This window comes from Tachysurus vachellii, chromosome 6, assembly GCF_030014155.1.
Source record: "Tachysurus vachellii isolate PV-2020 chromosome 6, HZAU_Pvac_v1, whole genome shotgun sequence".
In the NCBI taxonomy this organism is placed as follows: Eukaryota; Metazoa; Chordata; class Actinopteri; order Siluriformes; family Bagridae; genus Tachysurus; species Tachysurus vachellii.
In genome coordinates, this window is record NC_083465.1 from 9,561,401 (window position 1) to 9,586,185 (window position 24,785).

The following is a 24,785-nucleotide window of genomic DNA, read 5'->3' on the forward strand; positions in this document are numbered from 1 at the left end:
CTGGTCGGTGCTGCTTTTGTGTATTATCTTTTGTGAATTGTCTTGTATTTTTTGTTTGACCCTTGGTGACCCTCAAAAGTATTGACATAAAAACGACAAGCTGCAATAGTGTGTGGAACATATAGGGATGAAGTGATGAGAGACTGTTCTTACAGTACAGTGTTTGTAGATGTGAAGTGGAGTGTAACAAATTTGTAAAGAGCTTGTTGGTGCTTTTAAACGGCAAGTTGCATATAGTCAAGGTCAGCTGTTTATGAGCATGATTGCCTGCAGAAAGAAACTGTTCTTATGCCTGTCTAGTTTTGGTTTAGAGCCTGCCAGCTGGGAGGATTTGAAAAAGGTTGTGTCCGGGGTGTTATGAATGTGAACAGGACAGATTCGATGACTGCAGTGTGTGTGGAAGTGTATCAGCAGCTCCTGTCATAGACCAGACTTCCTCAACTGGTGCAGAAAGTACATCCTTTTGATGATGGAGTTTATGTTGGACTCCCATGTCAGGTCTTGGGAACTTGTAGTTCCCAGAAACTTGAAGGTCTCTATATATGACACAGGACTATTGGATATTGCAAGGGGGGGGATTGTTGAGTGGATGCACAAGACATCAAACCTTGAGGCAGATGGATTACAACAGCAGAAGACCACATTAGGGTCCACTTCTGAGAACAGGTGAAGACTAGAAGACTAGAAACATAGCCTAGTCTGATGTATCTTAAATTTAATTTTTGCCAGACTTTTGTACCAGCAGTATGAATCCATGTGTCAACAGTCCAGGCTGGTGGAGGTGATGTAATGGTGTGGGGAATGTTTTTATTGCACATCTCTTTGTTGCACACAGTTTCTTCAAATAGCTACTTCGTGCATGATAATACACCATGTCACGAATTAAAAGTCGTCTCAAACTGGTTTCTCTGAACGTAACAGTGAGATCTTAGGAATCATTGACACTAATATTTGAGACTGTTTTGAGGGCAAAGGTCAGCCCTATTAAATGTTGTTCATCATCTTATTTTCAGAGTAAACATTTTATAGTGAATTATTTCTGTTTAAAATAAGCTCTTCACTAGTGTTTTTCTACTTTTTTCCACAGATTTATGCCTGTTTATAATGTTTATAAAAGGATGATTAATTTTAAACACTCAGGGGGTTGAGCCTGTTCCTTGATTGCTTAATCCTTTGATCTTGGACAATACTTTTTCTATTTCTACTTGCAGTTTGTGTGTGTGTGTGTGTGTGTGTGTGTGTGTGTGTGTGTGTGTGTGTGTGTGTGTGTGTGTGTGTGTGTGTTGCATACATGTTTTGTTCATGTATTGAGGTCACAAATTTTGCTGTTTCCCTCCTCCGTTTTTGTGAACACATCTTTTTGATCATGGTCATTGTACTGCTTCTGTTTTTTGGTGCTTCCGTTTGTCTTCTGAGCTCAAGTGTGCGTTTTCTCAGTGGAAACGTGACTGTGTGTATAAATGTGTGCATGCATATTCCTGGCTGCGGTTTGATTGCTCTGTGCTCTAATCCCTGGAGTTTCTCTCTCTCCTCTGTCTCTGAGCTTCTGGAGGATTTGATTCTATAAAACCTGAGCTTGTATAAAACCTGCTACTTCCTTACCTCTCTCGCTGCTTCAAAGTCTGTGTTGACAGCATTGTGGGACTTTCTCCTGTTAGTAGTGCTGTGAATGTGTGTATGCATGATTAGTGTGTGTGTGTGTGTGTGTGTGTGTGTGTGTGTGTGTGTGTGTGTGTGAGAGATAAACACGAGGAGCAGGAGCTTGTGCTGATGGCCATGACCATTAGTGTTGCAGAAAAGAAGCTGGCTGGCACATGATGGTGGTGCGTATGAGTTAGGAAGCAGAGGGGAGAGAGATTAATGGAGGTGATTTGTCAAAAACCTGACCTTGTCTACCCTGACCACTGCCTTTATCATGACTGGAGATAGAGAGGTGAAAAAAGCTGCTTTAGGAGCTGAAAGAAGAATTCACATTGTAAATAAACCCGCAGGAGCTTGTTTGAGTGTCACTCCATAGTTTTATTGTCTTGTCTCTCTCTTTAAATTTGCAGGCTACTAGAAACCTAAAAAATGCTTGCCTATGGAACTCGTGACTTGATTTAATAGCAGATTTTCATTTCATTTTTATAGTTTTTATCTAGACATTCTCTCTATCTGTAAGCAGTGAAGGTTTCTTTCTTGCTGCACCTGAGATTTTAATCAGGCTTTCACACATCCGGGGCTCTTTAAATAAGCCCTCGCTGTATTGGGGATTATTAACTGGCCCAACTCTCTCTATCTCTCTCTCTCTCTCTCTCTCTCCCTCTCTCTCTCTCTCTCTCTCTCTCTCTCTCTCTCTCTCCCCCTGTCTCTCTCTCTCTCTCTCTCTCTCTCTCTCTCCCTGTCTCTCTCTCTCTCTCTCTTTCTCTCTCTCTCTCTCTCTCTCTCTCTCTCTCTCTCTCTCTCTCTCTCCCTGTCTCTCTCTCCCTGACTCCCCCCCCTCTCTCTCTCTCTCCCCGTCTCTCTCTCTCTCTCTCTCTCTCTCCCTGTCTCTCTCTCCCTGACTCCCCCCCCTCTCTCTCTCTCTCCCCGTCTCTCTCTCTCTCTCTCTCTCTCTCTCTCTCTCTCTCTCTCTCTCTCTCTCTCTCCCTTCTCCCTTTCTCTCTCTCCCTGTCTCCCTCTCTCTCTCCCTCTCTCTCTCTCCCCCCCTCTCTCCCCTCTCTCTCTCCCTGTCTCTCTCTCCCTCTCTCTCTCTCTGTCTCTCTCTCTCTCTCTCTCTCTCTCTCTCTCTCTCTCTCTCTCTCTCTCTCTCTCTCTCTCTCTCCCTGTCTCCCTGTCTCTCTCTCTCCCTGTCTCCCCCCCTCTCTCTCCCTGTCTCCCTCTCTCTCTCTCTCCCTGTCTCTCTCCCTGTCTCTCTCTCTCCCCCTCTCTCCCCCCCTCTCTCTCTCCCTGTCTCTCTCTCTCCCCCCCTCTCTCTCTCCCTGTCTCTCTCTCCCTCTCTCTCTCCCTGTCTCTCTCTCTCCCTCTCTCTCTCTCTCTCTCTCTCTCTCTCTCTCTCTCAAACCTCTACCTATATCAGTTTCCCGTCATTTAAAATATGCATATTTTACACTCATATTATCATTAATATAATAAGAGTTTGATCCGGCGTCAGCAGCCTGCGGTGATACTGCCATACGTTTAACCGTGGTCCTCCTCGTCGGTATCACAAATGAACAGCAGTTAAGGTCAGTTACCCTTTCGAAAGCAGATACACATCGAACTAGGCTAGACTTTTATCAACAGGTAAACACCTGCCATGCTTATCACAGCTGTTAAGCCTTCAGGATGTTAGCATGTCTTTTGAAAAAGCTGTTTAAAGGAAAATTTTACATTCTATCCAAAAAAACCCCAAAAGATTTTATACGTTATATTTCCCAGGTTAGAAGTAAAATCACATTCATGTACAAAGTAGTCGAACATCATTTCAAGGTGGTTGGAAGGCTTGTTTTTGGAAGGCCTGGAATGCCTCACACTCCAGGTTTGCCATCTCTCTGTTATAGCTTGATTTTTGGGGAATTATTAAACAGCCCTGGGAAACAGTTTGATGAGAGAACAAGGGAAAGAAGGATGGCAAGCCTTTCATTTTTTATTCATACTCTTTATTGGAAATGTCATGGGTGCTGCCAAGGGAGGCTGAGGGTATTGATTGTCTACATAATTGCACATTCTTTAAGTACTTTTTGATTGGGCTTTCAAATGCTAATTCGGGCACATTGTCTTGGCAGAAAAAAACAACACCGCACAATCAGGCCTTGATTTAGAAAGATAATGTGATGGGAACAGAGCGGGGCATAACATAATCTGTTCAAAATTCCAAAAAGGTGGGAGAGACGGGTATGGGGGGGCCAACAAAGCCTTGTCAGAGCTGTTATGGCAGGTTCGAACCCTACTACATTAACAATTTTGGCCTCTGTGTCAGGACTATCAAAAGTTATGAGGCGATCTGCAGATGATAATAGAGACTGGATTATGAACCTCTGACAGTTTGGCAGTGCCAGTGTGGCTCTAGTGCGAAAACCACAATAAGCTACTCACTGGCATTACTAACTATGGTGTGTGTGTATATTTTGTTTATGGAAATTGTCAAATGTCGTGTACATTCAATGACCACATTAACAGGAACACCTCCATTCACCCGGTCATGAACTTCAGTTAATTTTCACTTCAGCCTTCAGTGTCGGAAAAATGTGCTCTCCATTGTGACTAAGAATGGTCACCGAATTGTTGGTGCCAGACAGGCTGGTATGAGCATTTCCAAATCTGTTGATTTTCTGGGATTTCACACACACACACACACACACAGAGCTTCGAGTTTACACAGAATAGTGGGGAAAAAAAGAAATCCCGTGAGATTGAAAATGCCTTGTTAAAGAGTGTAGAACTATTCCTGTCAGAATAGTTTGACCTGACAGGAAGTCAGGGTCAGTAAATCACATAAACACTCTTTACAACCTTGGTGAGTTGAAAAGCATCTCAGAGTGCACATGCAAGCAGTGAAGATCATATCAAGTTCCATCCCAGCAAAGAACGTGAGTCTGAGGTTACAGTGGGCAAAGGCTCATGGAGATGAAGATTGGAAGGATCCAGCAATGTTTTTTCAATCTTCAATTATTCAGTTTTCGGGGACAAAATGTGAAAGGATTCTGCACAGTGCATAGCTGCTCAAAGCTACAATTCATGTTCCCTAACAAGAACCTATCTTGTCTGCCTCCTCTGCACGTCTCCCCAACAAGATACCACAGCATTCCTAACTAAACCGATATGTGGGATATCTGACAGTAGAATGAAGAGTCAGGAGTGAATATACTTTTCACCATGACCTCAGACTCGCTGCCAAGCAAACTGACTCACAGCTTCCCGGCTTTGGCTAATAAACTGATTACGGTATTTTAAAAGCAGGATATAACTTCAAAGCAGTAGTTTGCAGCAAGTCTACATTTATTTCCTCCGTTGCACTGGATACTTCATGAAGTGCTATTTCACTTAGGATATGAGATTTCATAAAATGCTATATGACCAAAAACTCCTGTAGGGGAGTTGCAGCACAGGCCCCCTCCCGGGTTGAATTAGATTTTGATGCGTGGTAGACCTGCTGCTTTCATTTCCGAACCCATTTCATAAACATTACTCAAACAGCTGGGCCAGCCAGCAGGAGGCACTATACATCCCACGTCCTCCCTGCCAGCAAAGCTGTGCCTGGTAATTTAGTGAAAGAAGCAGCTAAATGAGCACAATCAAGCCACGCACTTCATTATGTTCAGTTTCTCACTCTGTGTGTGTGTGTGTGTGTGTGTGTGTGTGTGTGTGTGTGTGTGTGTGTGTGTGTGTGTGTCTCTCTCTCTGTCTGTCTATTTGTCTGTGTATATTTATTTAATTTCTTTTTGTGTCAATTTGTTCTGTCCGCAGTATTCATAGTGTGTGTGTCTGTGTGTGTCTGTTTGTCTGTCTGTCTTTCTGTCTGTCTGTATTACTGTGTGAGTGTGTTTGTCTGTCTGTCTGTCTGCCTTCCTGCCTTTATGTGTTTGTCATTTAATCTCACTTTGTCATTTTATGCGTGTATGTGTCTGCCTATCTGCATGTGTGTGTGTGTGTGTGTGTGTATCTGTGTGTCACACACTACTACAGCTTTGAAGTGCAAGTTAATCCATAACAGGTAAGTTTTCCTAAAGACCCACAGCAAAGCATTCTAATGGTGGAACTGGAGGAGGCTGTTGAACAGATCGTGATCAGTGAGGCAGGAGCACTTTGTCATAGGAGTACTGCTGTTTACTAGCGCAACTTGGCGGACATTTTGTCTTAGCTTGCCGTGGCAGATGGCAGATCCTCTTGGCATGTTACTATGGATGAATCAACTCTGCTGTCTTTTTCTTCTCTTTTCTTTCTTTCTTTATTTTTTTACTTCTTCCTTGGTCCCGTAAAAGCAGGGCAGGGTGATGTGATGAGAGACTATTAATATTGTAGTAAATCACATAACTGTATTCTTCTGTCTTATACTGTGTTGTTTACAGTAAAAAAAATCGCAAAATGGACATGAAACCTTTTTTTTGAATCTAAGTATTTTTCTTTATTGTTTTTACTTTATTTCAAATATTTTACTTGTCAGTCATTAATTTCATGTAACTGCTCTGGAGAGGGCTGCGGTGGATCCTAAGGGTATATCAGGAGTTCATACTGGATGGGATACCAGTGCATCACACACATGCTCATGTTCACATGTAGGGGCAATTTAAAACTGCTTGCTTTTTTTTGTGAGATGGGAAGAAAATATCAAAGGAAAGCCAATGTGAACCTGTTACCCTCTTCACTGACAGTAACCCGAGCTTTCTTTTTGATTTATTTAGATGTTAATTATGAGACTTTAGTAATGTAAAGGTTTTCTACTTTACATCAGCAAGAGAATTCTGAGATTTCTTTGCATGGTGCTGACTCATTTGCTTGGATTGAGTTAACTCCTGGCAGCTCTTTCCCTGTGCTCCATCGTGACCATTGCATCTCGTTTTCCATCTCTCAGATTTTTCCTACATCCACAGCATGCTGCGTTCCTTTTCCTTTCACTGACTCTGTGTCCACCCTTATCAAAAAAAGCGCATTATTTACATTTACATTATTTCCTGTCCAGTGTCACCCAAATGAGAATGGGTTCCCTTCTGAGTCAGGTTCCTCTCATGGTTTCTTCCTCGTTTCATCACAGGAATTTTTTCTTGCCACTGTCATTTCCGGCTTGCTCATTAGGGATAAATTTTAGATCTAAATATTAACTTCATTTTAAACATAATTTTTTTTTATTCTGTTTCTTTGCTTCTGTAAAGCTGCTTTAAGATAATGTGAATTGTTAAAAGTGCTATACAATTAAACTGAATTAAAACAAAGCCTACAGAGCTCAAATGGTCCAGCATCTCGATAGATAGATAGATAGATAGATAGATAGATAGATAGATAGATAGATAGATAGATAGATAGATTAGATTAGATTAGATTAGATTAGATAGATAGATAGATAGATAGATAGATAGATAGATAGATAGATAGATAGATAGATAGATAGATAGATATATTAGATTAGATAGATAGATAGATAGATAGATAGATAGATAGATAGATAGATAGATAGATAGATAGAGATTAGATTAGATAGATAGATAGATAGATAGATAGAGATTAGATTAGATTAGATAGATAGATAGATAGATATATAGATAGATAGATAGATAGATAGATAGATCTTTATTTGCCATTGCATATGGAGATAGACTAAAGACATACTTTTTAATATGAAGATGTGTTTTCTATGAAGGCTTTTACACTAACAGTTCAGTCTCAAACAGAACATGGCTTCACATAAAAAAATTGTTAATGTGAAAGGTGTCACGTGAAGCAGGAAGTGCACCAGTGAACTTGAGACTACCTGTAGAAGGTGGTGTGAGCTCTGGATCTGTGCTTGCGATTCCATTTGAATCTGAACATAACCCGTACTCAGACATGCAGAAGGTTAGAAAGTAAAATAACCTGCGCTTATGTTTTAGCTGATGATGAAATCATTAGAGCAGCAGAAAGCCACCTTGGCCTGGACATCTGAAGATGTGACACTGCTGCACATAATACATTATTATTATTATTATTTATTTTATTTGATTTCATTTATGATGCTGTAAAATAAACAAAATTGCACCAATTGAATCAAGAGAATCTGGAAGCAGGCCGACGCTGAAGGGGCACCAGGACCGATCACACTCAGATTCTGACCACAGCATACATGCCTACTCCTAAAATCCTAGAAATGTGTCATCAAACTATAGTGAGAAATTACCGAATTATCTGCACTGCTGTTTTGATGTTTTAGGTTCAGACTTTGTGAGTCAGTCGAAAAAATATACATAGGGCAAAGTTCTTAATGTTGAGTGTCCACTTATGCGGGTACTTGTGTTGAATTTCTGGACCTTCCATTTAGATTATGCAAATCACCATTATGTAGTTCACACCTCCAGATGGCCATTTTTAAGAATTTTTTTTTTTTTATGAGTAGAGATGTCAGTCATGTTTTTTGCGGACCAACAAAGCAATTTGTGTGGACTTTTTAAGCCCTATCTTATTTCTCTCCTGTGAATGTTTTCTCTTGCTCACCTCCCTGTTACTCCTAATGGCTGTTAATCACTTTGCTAAGGTCCTGCTGTAACCTCTGTGCTGTCAGTGGAGTAGTCTCATGGTCTGAGGGCTTATTAGGCCTCATTGTGTGTCCCATAAGCATGCAGGGGCAGTAGTCGGGGATCGATATTCTTGTGGCTGCTGTGTGCTTTAACAACTTTCATTAGAGAATGAAATCGAGTGAGTTAATTCATTGAGCTGATTGCTTTCAATGATCGTTCCTCGTGTAGTGTTTAGTGAAGCCAGCTGCACTTGGCAGGTAGCTTCATGTTCTCTCTTTCTTTGTCTGTCTGTCTGTCTGTCTGTCTGTCTCTCTCGCAGTTCACCTTTTTTCTCTGTTTCTGACTTGCTGTCATTTTCTCTGTCAACTCTTCAATCTCTGCTTATATCTCACTCTACCCTGTCTGTCTTGTTTTGACTGCTATATTTCTACACAGTCGTCTCTTTTTATCTGTCACTCAAAATTTTTCTCGGGTTTCTCTTGTAGCACCCCCCCCCCACCTTCTTTAGTTTTGTTTTTCAATTTTTATGTGGCTTTTTTATGTCTCACGTTGTCTCTTTCAGTCTCTGATCTCTTGCTATCTGCATCTCTCTTTCTTTCAGCATACATGTACCTCTCTCCTTCTTTTTCTTTTTTTTTTATCTTTGTTTTCCATTGTTTCTTTGTGTCTTCATGTCTATCTCTTACTATCTATACTTCTCTCTCTTTCCGCCTCCGTGTAGGTCTCTCTCCTTCTCTTAATTCGTTTTTCCTCCCCAACTTTTTTTGGGTGATTCTGCTAGCCTTTTATTGCCATGGCAACATCATGCCATCTCTATGGACTACTTCTTTAATTACTTTTAGACAAATGTGAGTCTTTTCTCCCCTCATCTTCTGTAATATTTGCTGGCAGTGGCTAAGTCCCCAGGCGCGTCCAACCCTGATTAGTGCACGCTGCCTCTATTTGCATAAGAAAAGTGAGTCGTGTTTGCGTGAGCGACCCTGGAGGAAGATTAGCAACATTAGCATTCCAAAGCTCACAGGCCTCAAGTGTATTCTGGGTTCTGCTGGTGTCACCTTTCCTATCCTCCATAAACTCACATGCAGCTGCAGGCACACACACAGTGAGTGGACACTGCTGTCAGGAAGAATTTGAAGGCAGGTGGTCGCACCAGATAAATTAGCACATAGGATGTGAAGATGTAGCCACTCTGCCCCTGAGCAGGTGGTGTGCTTGTGTAGTTTTAGTTATGATATTTAAGAGTGTGTGGAAGTGTTGATGTACCACAGAGAGGGATGAAGGTTTCACCTCTATTATCAGGAGGCTGGAGGAAGTCCTGCTGTCCCTGAGCTTTAACACACACTTTCAACTCAGCTGTTGTGATGTGTGTGTGCGTGTGTGTGTGTGTGTTCTGACTACAGTACTCACAATGGGACGCACGTGTAGTGACGAGTGAAACCTAAAACTGTGCACATCGGTATTCAGACAAAATGACCTGTGGCTTTAAATGCTAGCTAGAGACGTCTCTGTCTCTGAACGGTTATAGGAACACAAGTGCCTTATTCTTTATTTTACAGCATCCACCTGTAACTGAGAAGTGCAGCACCACAGTCTGAAGTTTTATGGACAATATAAATACAAACAAATAACCAATCATATCTAGGATCCATAATCTACATATATAAATATGACATCATATAATAAACGTTTGTATAGACACGAGCAGCCAAGATGTTTTTCACTCTAGAAATTGTACGCATTCTAATACTGATAGTAATATGATAGTATGGATATATTCAATCTGGACATTTACTAGAGCTTAAAAATGTATCTATATAAAGTAAGGATACAGAGAAAGAAAAAAATGGATGTGACACTTCATACACACTTCATATACACTCACATGCAGAAACACAAACATGAGTTATTCTCTCGCCCACGGAAAAAAACGATCATCAGTTCTTTCTAAGAATGACTGAACATACAAAACAAACTTACAGCCAGTTCTGTTTCAGTTTTACAGATTAAACATCAAGAGAAAATTTATAATTGTGTGCTTCAGCTCAGCATCTTCCTGCTCAAAGGCACACAGTAGAAAGGCTGCCTGGTCAGCAGCTGCTCTCAATGCAGAAGCTATGTGATATCAGGACATCAGGAAGTGAGCCCTGGAGTCATGAAGCTCATACACAGATCTGAGTAGTTTTTTCCTCAATGATGATCACTGTTCACAAAACACACAGTAATAAGTAACTGTAATCAAATTGACCTTCAATAGCAATATAGTCCTGGAACTGCAAATGTTGGCTATATACTGGGTTTGTATACTTGTGTTAAACAACTTAGAACATAGCACTATTTGTTGGGAATCCATTTGTAATTGTTAAAAAAATATTGGAACACATAACTTACATTAACATGTGTCTTGTTGGACTGGTTGTTTTAACAATTAATAGCTTTGAGCATCGCTTCTTGGTTTGAACCCTGAGTTTTGCCTGTATAGACTGCATTTGTTGTTAAAAGGATAAATCAACATGAAGGCTAGACCAGAGAGCTGTGTATGGGAGAAACGCGAAGGATATTGAAGCTGAGAAAAGAGAGAAGATCAATTAGAGCTTTTACATGGGCATTGGGCAAACATAATACAATAATTATATTGAAAAGGAAGAAAATACTAGTGTACCATTCACCATTCAGACAAGACTTTGCCATCAGAAATATAGAGGCCATACCGCGAAATACAAACCACTTCACAGGACTAAAAATTCGAAGGCCAGAAAGGAATTTACAAAGAAATACAGAGATGAGCTACGAAAGTTTTGGACTCAAGATGAACCTGTAGTAAAGGAAAGGAATGGACAAAGTGTGTAAAAAGAAAGAATCTGCTTGGCTGCTTCTGGAACAGACTCGGTAATCTTTACTGTTGAGGGAACTCGTGATGTTAGAAGCAGAATTAATTCAGAAGTCTATTCTACAGTCACATTCTGTCTAACAAAAATGTACAGAAAAATGCAATCTCATTGCGATGAACTTCATCATACAGCTAGACAAAGCGCCAAAACATCCTGCCAACACAACAAAGGACTTCATTAGGGGAAGAAATTGGAGGGTTTTGGATCGGCCAAGTCAATCAGCAGGCCTTAAACCAACTGAGCGGTATTTCACCTTCTGAAGAGAAGACTGAAGGGAGAAACCTCACAAAATAACCAATAAGTCACGGAGCAAGTCTGGAAGAACATCACAAAAGAAGACCTGCTGATGTTACTGAGTCACCAGCTTGCCACATTTATTGCAAGTTATTTACTTTAAATTGCTTTAAGAATATTAAGTCAAGTAAAGAGGTTTTTATTATCATTTCAGCCATTTACAGTAGGTTGCAAAAGTAATCAGCCCTTGTTATGAAAAAAAAAAACTTGCTTCTTTAAAGTCATAAGCATGATGTGTAAATCAAATGGTACAAACCCCCAATTAAAAAAATAAGACAAACACCAAGGGGGTGAATACTTTTGCAGCCCACTGTATAGTTGGTGCAGTACACAGTGAAATGAAATGGCATTCCTCCAAAGGCATGGTGTTGCATAAAACACACTCTAACACAGTTCTACATAAGGTGCATGTGTGTAAATATGTGCAGACAGTGTAAAATGGGGCTAGACGTACAGTACAGTACAATAATATACAGAACAGCACCGACCAGTATACAGTACAGATTTTAGTTGAGCAAAGTGCAGGTAAAGATGCTACAGGTGTATACATCAAGGACGGATAGCAGCAGATTGTAGCAGCGAGTGATCTGAATTACTGCTAGGGTTGGGAACCGAGAACCGGTTCTTATTCAGAACCGGTTCTGTTTTTTAACAGGAACCGTAACCGCGCAGAATTTTTAAGTTTCGGTTCCAAACGCGGTTCCGATGCGATGACGGGCAAAGCGCTGGAAGTGGTCACTTTAAATAGCCATGTCCTACCTCATGAATATTCATTGTTTTACAGTCACGCAACCAAATTAACGCAGCTTACCACAGAAATCAGTCACTCACGCTGCTGTGCTGAGGTACGCTTTGTGTTAAACATGTCTAAAAAAAAGTCTAAAGTTTGGATTCATTTCCAAAGCTACAACAATGAAGCAAATCTACCCCCTCTGAGAGGGTTTTCTCCACAGCTGGAGATACAATAAGCCAGGAAAGGTCTCGTCTTCTCCCAGAGAAAGCAGACATTAATTTTTCTTCAGAAAAATTGCTAACTGTTTTGCTAAGTTGTAATTCTGGATGTTAGATTTGATGTTGGATTTATTTAAATTTAAATTGATATGAATTAAAATGCTCTGTTTAAAATATTTAAAGAGTGATTAATAAACACAAATGGAATTGTTTAAGTATTGTGCATTATTTTTCACATTTCTTTTATTATGGAATCGGAATCAGAACCGGGAATCGTAAGGCAGAACTGGAACCGGAATCGGAAAATTTCTTTTGATACCCAACCCTAGTTACTACACTTTTACTTTCTACTTTTTTATCTTACTTCCTGCTGAACATGCCAAAGATCATGAGGTGTTCTTTAACGGAATTGGTACAAACCCGTGGCAAAAATATTCGGCTAAGGAAAATGTCTTGAATTTAACCGGATTCATTTTTTTTTTTAAAGATTATAGTTAACCATATATAAAACATTTAAACCTATTTCTAGACAGTTTTACTCTTTTCATACCTTACGTCTTCTTATTTTATCTGCAACACGTTTTGCTTCTTTCTAGAAATAAATACTTAACATGAGAAAAGGATCTGATTGAGAAAAAAAGATTATTTCAAGCATAAAATGATTTAAAAAAAACATGACTAGAAAGATTAAACATTCTTATTTAGTTTTTAATCCTGTAATAGGAAACGCTAGTTAGATTTGAGTCTATTCAAGATATTTTCACTTGCAAAGATGATTTTTTTCAGTGTAGAGAAATACACTGAAAAGCTTTCAGTAATTTGGCTTCTAGTTCATATCAAACAGGTTATAAGACTGAATATAAAGTACTTTGCACAAGTCTTAGTCACATTAGTCCTAAGAGACACAGTCGGTGTAGAAAAGTGGTCGGAAATTTTAAGCGCGGCTTGGACAATCTCTTAGAGTTCTTTTTGCAGGTGCTAAAAATTAATGGTGGTGTGTGTGTGTGTGTGTCTGAGAGAGGTTAGTCTAGTGATATAATGTGGAGTTTAAGTATTACTAGTCTTGGTATTGGTTTTAGTATCAGTATAACATAACATAACATAACCTTTTTCTCTTCCTCTAGCTGGATGTTCAGAATCTCTCATTAAAGAACTGCATCATTTCCGGGTACTGGGAGATGAGCAGGTGGGTTGCAGAAACTAAGCTCTAAATACACACCCACACACACACACACACACACACTTGCTGTCTCTTGGAGGACAATATTGACAGCTTGTCCTATCTGACAGATTCTTAATAGGCTCCTCTGCTTTTCTTTCATGCCAATCAGTAAGTCCTTCTCACTCTGTCCCTCTACTGCTTTCTGTTACTATCTCTCCATCTCTCAAACCCATGGCCACATCTGCCTCACAGGCTTTTTCATCAAATCTCAACCATGAGGGAAAAAAAGGAGTTTTTCTTTAGTGATTTTTAGCTGTGTGTGCAAAGCGGAGATTCTGAGCTCCATTAAGAAAGATTCTCTTTTGTTGGCTTTAGATTACCATGCTGTGGCAAATGTGTGGGTTGTTCATTATAGTGCTCTTTCTCTTGATATATCTCCTCATCTCTCTTGTCTCTGAGCTATGCTGTGTGTCCCTATACACCATCTTTGAGCTCTCTCTCTCTCTCTCTCTCTCTCTCTCTCTTTCTCTCACTCTCTCAGTATGAACGGTACCAGCGCTATGCGGCGGAGGAGTGTTTGCTGCAGATGGGGGGAGTTCTTTGCCCTGCTCCAGGCTGCGGGGCGGGTCTCTTTGTCGAGGATGAACGCAGGAGGGTGCAGTGCGAACTGAAAGGTGGCCTAGGATGCGGGGTGAGTTTTGCTAAATTGCTCTGTGCTGATACTCTCACAGTGTCAAATATCTAAATAAAATGATCTTTAGTCATATCAGTGCAGGGCTGAATCACAGTTTTTAAGCCCTAATCCATGACAAAAATGAAATAAATTAGAAAACTATTCTGAAGATCGGAAGAAAAGCAAGATTGTGTGATCTTAAATATGATATCATTATGGAAAGGTTGTCAGTCAAACAATCAGAACCAGTCCATCACTATAATTCTAAATTTTACCAGAAGTCAGCTTTGTGTTCAGGTCTTCATCAGTGAACATTTGAAGACTTTGTCAGGAATGAATTAGTGTTAAGTCTGAATGGACTTAGAAATTACTGAGCTATTAATTCCTCAGGAGCTCTTGGTTGTAGAGGTCTTCTTGGGTCTAAAGAAATGTACCCGACCCGAAGTGACCCGAATCACTTTTGACCCAAACCCGACGTGCATATTTATATATATATATATTTATTTTTTTTTTTAAGAAAGACCCGACCCAAGACAAACCCGAAAAAATTTGAGCCGAGTCCGACCCGACCCGTTGGCAGTTTTTTTTTTACCCCGACTGGACCCGAATGTTACTTTAGTGTAACCACTACAGCGTGGATTCAAAATTAATTGACAGGTCTGTTTCAACGAAAATTAGCTTTCCGCCAGCAACACGAAGTCACAAGCGGTCTTGGCAAACAGAGGAGAGGTTGGAAAAGGACTCGAGTCGATGCAAACACGCGAGGTACAGTAGTTCGGGTCTTCTCGGGCCCGTTTGGTAGAAACACATTCATTTTAAATTACCCGAGACCCGATGCCGCTATTATTAGACCCCACCCGTGTCCGAGGCACACGTGAAACTTTTAGACCCGAACCCTCTCGGGTCGGACCTCGGGCTTTCAGATCTAAGTGGACCCGTGAAGACCTCTACTTGGTTGCACAATTCCACTCGACTACAAACTGTTGTAGAAAGGACATGTTTACTGTTCAGTGTCACACAAATGAGAATGGGTTTCCTTCTGAATCTGGTTCCACTCAAGGTTTCTTCCTCATATCATCTCAGGAATTTTTTCCTTGTTTGGTACCTTAACACACTTTATAACAAAGCAGCTTTACAGTAATATAAATATAGCTTTATATCCGTAACGTGCAAGCCAGAGAAATCATGTACACGGAGAAGAAAGCTACAGAATAATAGGATTATAAATCATGACTGGACACAGGTGGAGGAAAAGTAAAGGCAAACATTATTCAACTGAAAGGATGTTTAGTATGAGCATAGTATGAATCGCAAACCTGAATTGAGCACAAGATTATGCTTATGATTACAGCAGCAGTTCTTAGGTATAGAATCTACCAGAGGTGGGAGTAAGTCACACATGTGCAAGTCACAAGTACAGTAAGTCTCAAGTCATGAATGTCAAGTCAGAGTCAAGTCAAGACTTTTTTAAATATTTGTCAAGCAAGTCTCAAGTCTCAAATTTGCGACTTAAGTCAGAATCGAGTCAAGTCGAGTCCCCCATCTTTGAATCATTTAACTCAAGTCCGAGTCAAGTCTCAAGTCATGAATGTCAAGTCAAAGTCGAGTCTTTTTTTAATATTTGTCAAGCAAGTCTCAAATTTGCGACTTAAGTCTGACTCGAGTCAAGTCATTTGACTCAAGTCCCCCATCTCTGGAATCTACAGTATTGGTGTGAGACTGATCTTGACAAGTGTGAATGTTTAGAGTTTCCATATGGTAATATGTTTATTTAACAATTATTGTAGTTTCATACTGTGGATAATTTACTCCTCTGGATAATTTACTGTTAGCTGCAAGATATTGATACTTCTTGACGTCCCAAACACAGGGTTTTTAAATATTATTTAGATTTTTTTATATCCATGCAATTTAGCAAAGGAGTTTATTAGGTAAATTGATTTCTTTTTTGAATATGTATGATTTACACACCAAAACTCAATTCAGTGGGGGCACGGTGGCTTAGTGGTTAGCACGTTCGCCTCACACCTCCAGGGTTGGGGGTTTGATTCCCGCCTCCGCCTTGTGTGTGGAGTTTGCATGTTCTCCCCGTGCCTCGGGGGTTTCCTCCGGGTACTCCGGTTTCCTCCCCCGATCCAAAGACATGCATGGTAGGTTGATTGGCATCTCTGGAAAATAGTGTGTGATTGCGTGAGTGAATGAGAGTGTGTGTGTGCCCTGCGATGGGTTGGCGCTCCGTCCAGGGTGTATCCTGCCTTGATGCCCGATGATGCCTGAGATAGGCACAGGCTCCCCGTGACCCGAGATAGTTCGGATAAGCGGTAGAAGATGAATGAATGAATGAACTCAATTCGGCCAAGTGTTCTGATGTGTTTTAAGAAAGTCTCCTAGTGTGTAATGAGAGAAGCTCGGAAACTGCTGGCTCTGCCCCAGAATTCAGCCGCTCTTATCCCTGCTGCCAGTCTGCCCAATAACAGTGTTTGCCCAATCTGCTCAGTGAACTCCAACCCCTCTACATTATGGTGGCTTCTTTGCCCTTTGCCACTCATTTTACTCTTATTGTCCAATCATACAGCAATTAGAGTGTAATTGGCAAACCATTTGCATGATGTTTTCTAATTAGCCGGTTGATTAAAGATTAGAGTGCTGTTCGGCAGCCATTAGTGCTGACTGATTGCATGTTTGCAAACACAACCACCGTCAGTGCAGGGATGCTATGACATACTTAGTGGAAGTTCATCTCTACTTGATGTCCTGGTTTGAATCAACAGCATAAATCCTTACCTGCATGTAGACTGGGCTGAGCTTTAACTCACTTTATCTTTAACTTTTGTCAGAGTCTAGAGAGAATAGCAGTGCAGTTTAATCTCCTCTGTGATGTGTGTTTGTGTGTCGGAAATAAACCACAGGCGTGTTTGATGATGGATATGTAACACTATTATAGTCTGTAATGTGCATCTGCATTAGCAGAGGAAATTGGGGAGAAATAATCAGTTTTGCTTACACACACATGCTCTGTAACAATTCCCTACAATTCCATTTGAATTATGATTACCTGAAATATTTGCATGTAGTATTTCAATGCGTTCAGTTACAATTTTCTACTTCACATTTGGATCTTCTGAAGTGTAAAAAATCATAAGGCAGAGATCAGAAAATGATAATGAAATGCGTAACATTCTGCATTTGTTTTATATTTGTTTACCCACGATAACATTATACTTATTTCTTATCCTACCTACTGTAGTGTCTGCATAAAATCCACCATCAAACAATTTCTAGCAGTCTCAGTCTGCTAAATTCACCATATACAGTCATGGGAAAATATTAGGACACCCCAAGGAAACCTGTGTGCTGTTTTTATAAATAGTATACAATATTGGAGTATTCAAGTAATATAACTAAACAAATAAATCCAAAGAAAGGTCTTTTTTTTCAATGATCTATAAAGTGTAATTTAAAAAAAAAAGAATTCTTGCGAGGAAAAAGTAAGGACACCTCCACAATTATTTGTACTTAATTTATTTGTATTTTTATTAATAGATAAAATCTCCAAAAGGTGTATCACATCAAGTGCAAATTATTAGAACATTGTTACAGAGCATTTTGAAGAAGGCTTGCGTTATTTATACCTCAGCTATATGCTCATGCTGAGATCCAAAGAGTTCTTCAGAAAGAAGATCGTTGATGCTTTTGAGACTGTTAAGGGATATTAAAAGATCTCAAGAGAACGTTTAAGACAACTGCCAACATAATCAAGTCAGGCCATATTCACAAGCAAATTCACAACAAGAGCAGACTTCAAGAGGCTTAAATAAGTCTCCAAAAACACTAAAATATCATCATGGGACCTACAGCAAGCTCTTGCTACAGTTGATGTCAAAGTGCATGAATCTACAATTAGAAAGAGATGGCACAACTTTAATTATTATGGGAGGTGTGCAACGAGGAAACCTTTACTGTCTAAGAAAAACATGAGGGCAAGACTGAAAGAACACAGAGACAAAGGCCAAGACTTCCGGACTCATCTGTGCTTTGGACAGATGAGTCTATAATTGAATTAATTGGACACCATAACAGAGGGCATGTTTGGCGTAAACCAAATACAACATTTCAGCAAAAGCTTGAATGGCTTGAATGCCTTTCAGAAGCTTGAAGTCAGAAGACCAGATCTAAATCCTTTTGAGGTCCTGTGTGGTGATTTGAAACTGACTGTGCATGTAAAGGATTCTGCATTGAGGAGTGGGGGAAACTTTCTTCCAGTCGATGTCAGAAACTATTAGATGGCTACAAGAAACGTCTCATGAGGTTATTTCAGCCAAAGGGGGAAACACTAGCTGTACTAGGCATGTAGGCACCCACTGCCCTGCCCAAACCAAAGGTAGATGCTATGGCTTTAAATAATCATTTGCACATGTAAAATATTAACACTTGTAGGTGCAGCAGCGAACAACTAGTAAGATGGAGAATTACAGACATCTTGTTAAAACGGTATCCGTCAAGTGATGGGATATATTAGGCAGCAAGTGAACAGCCAGTTCTTGAGGTTAATGTGTTGGAAACAGGGAAAATGGGCTACAGTTGCTCCTTTTCCATCAGAAAGAACCGAGTGCTGGATCAGAGCTGGTGCTGGTGCTGGTTCAAAGTTGGTTCCACCGGCGAGCCTTCTAAGAACCGGTTTGCCTTTCCATGGGCTAGAGAGCCATCACAATGCCGAGTCTTATGTCACTGTATACGTCTCATCTTTCCCAGCAACTTTAGCGCAGCAGCGGCAAACACAACATCAACGATGGAGGATGTTGCTTTACTGTTAATGCTCATGGCTTTGTGAACTTACATTGTCCTCCAAACGTGGTGAATCCAACGTGTACGTGCAGCTTGTGGTGGAAATTTCTAATCTTAAGATGTTCATAAGGCTTTGTCCTTCTATGCTTGTACCCTGTGTGCGTCATGACCAGAGACTGACATCATCATCAGTAAGTTTTGTTAAGATTATGACAAGGGACTGGGAACGAGTTGTCCATAAACAATGTCCAATAAGTCCTCTAGAAGACCTTGGCCTGGTCAGATTAGCTTGGTCAGGAGATGCATGAGGTAATTTTGAACCAATGATTGATGATGTTTTGCTTTTACATATCTTCGGTTTTCTTGAGTTCTGTCTATAAAACCTTGATGTAATCATTGATCTTGGCCCTTCATCCCTCATGCTACATGTGGAGTGTTGGAATGTGTACTTTATTCTTTAAATCTCTCTAACCTCAGAACTTCCACAACAAGCTCCATGTAATTTGTATAAACAGAGGTTGCAATCGAGAAAGTACATAACATTATTTTATCATTAACACGGAAAAAAGTTAGCCTTAGCATGTAGCTACCTACTATCATGTGTGCTGATAATTGATCATATTGCGGTAAATTAAGTGTATTAAACATTAGTATACTTAAGGTACATTAACAAATGCGCTAACAGTAGCCCTGTCCCCTGCCCCTGACACAAGTGGTTCTTAAGTCTAGACCAGAAATGTTTTGGTGCTACTTAAGAACCACTTTTCCGGGTTCAGAGCCGGTGCTTTGGCTGTGGAAAAAGAAAGAACTGGTTTCAAATTAGGCTCTGGCTCCGAACCAGCACTCAAACTGCCTCAGTGGAAAAGGGGCAAGAAAGGATCTGGGTAACTTTGACAAAAGCCAAATTGTGATGGCTAGGTAACAGCCATCATATCTAAAATGACAGTTGTTAGGTGTTAGGTGTTGTTTCTGGTAACCCAGTGTATAGATCCTTCCAAAACAGCTCTAAGGAAGGAGAACCGGCAACAGGGCCACAGATATGCATGAAGAGTGAAGGCTAGTTTATCTGATTTGATTCTACCGAAGAGCTACTTTAGCAAACACTGCTGAAAAAGTTAATGCTGACTATGATAAAAAAAAGTGTCAGAACACCTCACAGTTCTGTCACTATAAGATAGTCAGTCAAGATGTCTCTGTTCCCTGTGGTAAGGTACAACTCTAGCTATGAGATTTAATCTGTCCAGAGGGTCCTGGGTCTGCCCTGAGGTTTATGTGATAGACCTCCAGCAGGAGCTGACAAGGTGGCACCCTTTTAATGGTGGCCAAACTACTTCAGATGATATCTCTGAATTTAGAGGAGAGGATTTTGAGGAATGTCAAGCTCATCACCCTAACACAGAATCCCAGCAAACCTGCAAAGGAGCTTCAATTCCACCACCTGTACTGGTAGCTTGCTTTATTTATTTATTTATTTATTTATTTATTTATTTATTTATTTATGCGGCCTCTTAATCGTCTGTGAGGACAGATATATGCTTTGAGCAGTAAACAAGAAGCTTCATCCACAGACTGAACTCTTCAGTGCCATACACATCATTTGTGAATCACTGATAGTCTTGCAATAGGAGTAAGAGAGCACCATCGCTGTGTGTGTGCCTGTGTGTAGGACAGTGAGTTAGCTTTTGCTTGGTCTGGGTGCCAGGTGCCAGTGATGGTGTGGTCACTGCAGGCAATGCTGGATCTGGCTGCCACAGATAACGGCCTTATTGGAGTTGGCTTTCAAGCTTGCACTGGATTATATTTCTTATGAAGATGCTACAGAGTGGTCAGGTAAATCACCAAGGTGTGCAAAGCAGATACATATACAGATACAAATAGCTGGTCCACTCAAAAGGGACATTTTTACTCTTACGTGAACATGGGTTATATATATATCGGGAAAACTACATTTTAGAAATTGTTGTGCCATTGAACTGCATTTTTAAACAAAACCCAACGCTCACCTTTTTTTATTTATAGTCTAACACAATCACATCACATGATTGATATTTCTCATATTGTTTATATATATTATCTAGATTTCTTCACTGTTTAGTTCATTTTTTTTTAACTGTGTATGTGATCTATCCATGAACCAAAGTAAAGCTGTGTGTGTCTAGTTTATTGCCAATCATTCCTCCTTGTGCTATTAATGAGGCTAAAGAAAGGCTTTAGGGTTTGTTTTATGTGTGTGAGGTCACATATGTCCCTGTGTTCCAGTGTTATATGCTTTTGTTTATACTGCAAATTGTGTGTGTGTGTGTGTGTGAGCAGTGAGAGTTGCACCATTGCACTTGCTCTTATCTGATGCACATGCACACAGGCAGGTATTGTCATGGTATTTCAATATTTCAGTGATTTTTAACCTAATCTCTAGGTGTCACATGAAATAAATTTTGACGCTTCCCTGTCCTGAAAAAAGAAGAATAGTAATAAAAAAATCCAATAAAAGTAGCCTTGCTGAAATGAAGGTCTCAGGGCAGCAGTTGAATTATGTCAATAAACATTTAAAATACTGTACATGGCTATATATTGTGAAATTTAATACCAACCATTCAACTCTAAAATGATATTATGGCTATTTACATTTTCCATAATAGTTTTATAGTGTATCCAGGTAGAAAACTTTGTGTTACATAAATATTTACAGGCTGCCTCATAGACTCATGGAGTGTCATATGTTGGTTTTATTCAGTAAGTATTTACCCCCAGATTAATATGGTTAGAACAACATTTGTACACAGTTACAACTGCAAGTCATCTGAGATGTGTCTCTATTAACTCGGAAAAACGGGATTCTTGTATTTTTGGCCGCTCATCATGGTAAAATTGCACAAACTCTCTTAGATTTGGTACAGAACACCAGGGAGCAGCACTGTTCACCTTTCAAGTCTTGCTACAAACTCTGGAATCAAACTGATGCTTAGTTTTTTTGGTTGTTGGGCTCCAGTGTAGCTTTTGGCATCATGCTCAGGGTCATAGTCCCCCTAGGCATATCCTTATTTCTTCCATCTTGCCCAACAGATCTGACCAGTTGTCTAGTCCCTGCGGATGAAAAACCTCCTCACTACATGATGCTACCACCACCATGCTTTACTGATCTTAGAATAATGATCAAAAATGAGTTTTTCACCAGACTTTTTTTTTTGCTGTTTAGATTCGACCAGAGAACCTTTAAATTGATGTTATTTATGTAAATAATTTTGTAAACTAGTTTTATTCTTCTAATATGGGTTATTCTGTGTAGATTCATGACACATGGTCTCGAAAATGTTCCTTTCAGTTCCAGGTTTTAACAGTAAAATGTAAAAGATAAAGGGGGTGTGTGGGTGGTTAGGTGAGTGTTATTTCAGGAAGGCACATTTTGTTTTCTGGAGCTGTTCTGTCACTTTAATGGTGTGTAGAATTCTTCATCTGCCTGCCTCTCCATTGTTCATGCTTTAAGTCTGAGTGTGTTTATCAGCTTGGTCTCCTAAAGGACTATTATTACTTCTGAAGTGTGTTTTTGTTTTTAACACAAAAAGTGTGTTTGTGTGTTTATATGTGAGTAAGTGAGATACAGTAGAAAAGGAATAAAGGATCAGAGTATCAGCCTTTTTACTACTTCACCCCTGCCTACTTATTTAACATGTATTAGCTTACTCTTTTCAGATCTTATCTGTTTTCACTCGTAAAACACACACACACACAGACACACACACATACACATACATGCACACACACACTGAATGTCCATGTCTGTGTTTTTGTGGATGTGGATGTGTGTGTGCTGGTGTGTACACGTGGGTGTTATTTGGATGCACTCTTTTGTTTCATCGCGCTGCCATGTGTGAAGACATTAAAAATGCTCCATGCATGAAACGAGACTACAAAGTGCTTTCCTTCCCACACTGACAACGCATCATCTCAGCACTCTGAAGCCACGGGCGGCTGATGAAATGACTGCTGAGGACGACGGTGTTGATGAGGATGATGATGATGAGGAGGAGGAGGAGGAACTCAACTCTGGATAGACTGTTTGGCGCAGGGGAATGGGAAAATATTGGTGTACTGGGGCAGTGTGGGATGAAAACGTCTGTCAACTAATTCTTTTTTCCCCCTTGTCACTGCACATGCAGTAGGAAAACAAAGAGATGTCTGTCATGCGGCTCAGAGATGTGAGCTGCTATCTGTCACCTTTGCGAAAAAGAAAAAGCCAAATGAATGAAAGAGAAGAGAGAACGCCGGCTTCCCTTCTTTACACTCCCCGCCTTTGAAGAAGCGCTAAATCAGTGCCTCAAAGGTGCTGCCGAGCTAAAAATAAGAGGAACACTCTAATCCCTGTGTAGTAGTCCATCATATTAAAAAGTGACACTGGAAGTGGAACGTAGCAAAAGGGCGCCACCTTGTGTGTGGTCTAGATGTTGCATTATTAAAACTTCATCCGATATCTGTGGCCTAAGCAGAAAAGAATTACTTACAGCTGACCCACAAACACATTCTTTTTTTGCCATAATATAAAACTAAGTGTTCTGCCAGTAAACCCAGGTATCAGAAGTAATCCACAAGCTTCTGCTTGCAATTACCATTTAAAGGTGGGTTGCACAATGTTTGAAAAATGCTTCAGAAAACTGAGTCTGGCCGACTAACAAAACAAACATGTAGCCAATGAGCAGAAAGGGGCGTGTCTTGTCAATATGCGGCAGAGAGAGTGTTCAGTGCGCATGTCTGACATCAGCCGAAATCGGTTGAAAGATTGATCGGCGGATACCTCTGCCGTTAGCTCTGCCTCGGGTTCTAGGTGTTGAACGTCGTCTTCCACATGAAACGGAGCTAAACCTTTTACAGTACAACACACAGTACACGTGTGGGGGGCGGAGCTATCAAAAGAGGGGTGACACCCATTTGGGTTAGGGGCGTGTTTGTTTTGGTGATTTCAAATGTCAACATTGGCTTTCAAACAGCGTGCACCCCACCTTTAAAGAGACACGAGCAAGCTTATGGATCATCCATTAATTTTCTGTACTGATTATCTCACACAGGGTCACAGAGAACCTGTAGTCTATACCAGGGGACACAGGGCACAAGGTGGGGGACAGGCTGCAAATCCATCACAGTGCACAGTCATACACATACGTTCTCACACACTGTGGACGATTTAGAGATGCCAATCAGCCTGCAACACGTCTTTTGTGTGAGGAGGACAGTGGAGTAACTGGAGGAAACCACCAAATCACAGGGAGAACATGCGCTCACACAGGTTTGAGGCAGGAATCAAACCCCACAGCCCCAGAGGTGGGGTTTGATTCCTGGTCAGGTGTTGGGCAGGGCATCAAGAACACTTAAATACTCTGAACTCTGATGCAAATTATACTGTAATGTTGCATGAAGGCAGCTCTAGATTCTGCAGGAATTCATTCATGATTTAAAACATGATTTTGAGGTTTGCTTCTAAAAAGTTTTCTTGTTATGTGCAGTTTGTGTTCTGCCGGGACTGTAAGGAGGCGTACCATGATGGTGAATGTACACAGCACCGTTCCTCAGCAGCAGGACGGCCCACGCAGGTATACAACATTCACGCAGTTTAGTGACACTGAAACACAAACACTGAACCTCACTGATCCTCAGAGACTCCTGAGAGTATAAAAGCTGTTGATCGATGGCTCTCACTGGCTGATGGGGTGTTAAGGTTAATGCTATTTTTACTAATTATATACCATAAATGGCTTAAGTCATTATTAAATAATATCTAAACCAACCAACTTTTTTTTATTTATTAATAATTACAACACTAAATGAATAGAGGCTAAAATAAATCCCGTATAGAGCACTGTAGGTGTAACAAAGTC

At 40.4% G+C, this 24,785-nt stretch overlaps 1 protein-coding gene across 1 annotated transcript in view; it reads left to right on the plus strand.

Annotated features, from left to right (window-relative positions):
• The window catches only part of prkn (parkin RBR E3 ubiquitin protein ligase), a 100,385-nt gene that overhangs the window by 72,161 nt on the left and 3,439 nt on the right, over positions 1–24,785 (plus strand). Inside the window, exons 8-10 of the mRNA XM_060872097.1 lie at positions 13,423–13,484; positions 14,002–14,151; positions 24,414–24,500. Of these exons, the coding sequence (XP_060728080.1) occupies positions 13,423–13,484; positions 14,002–14,151; positions 24,414–24,500 (299 nt within the window). The remainder of the gene's footprint in view (positions 1–13,422; positions 13,485–14,001; positions 14,152–24,413; positions 24,501–24,785) is intronic.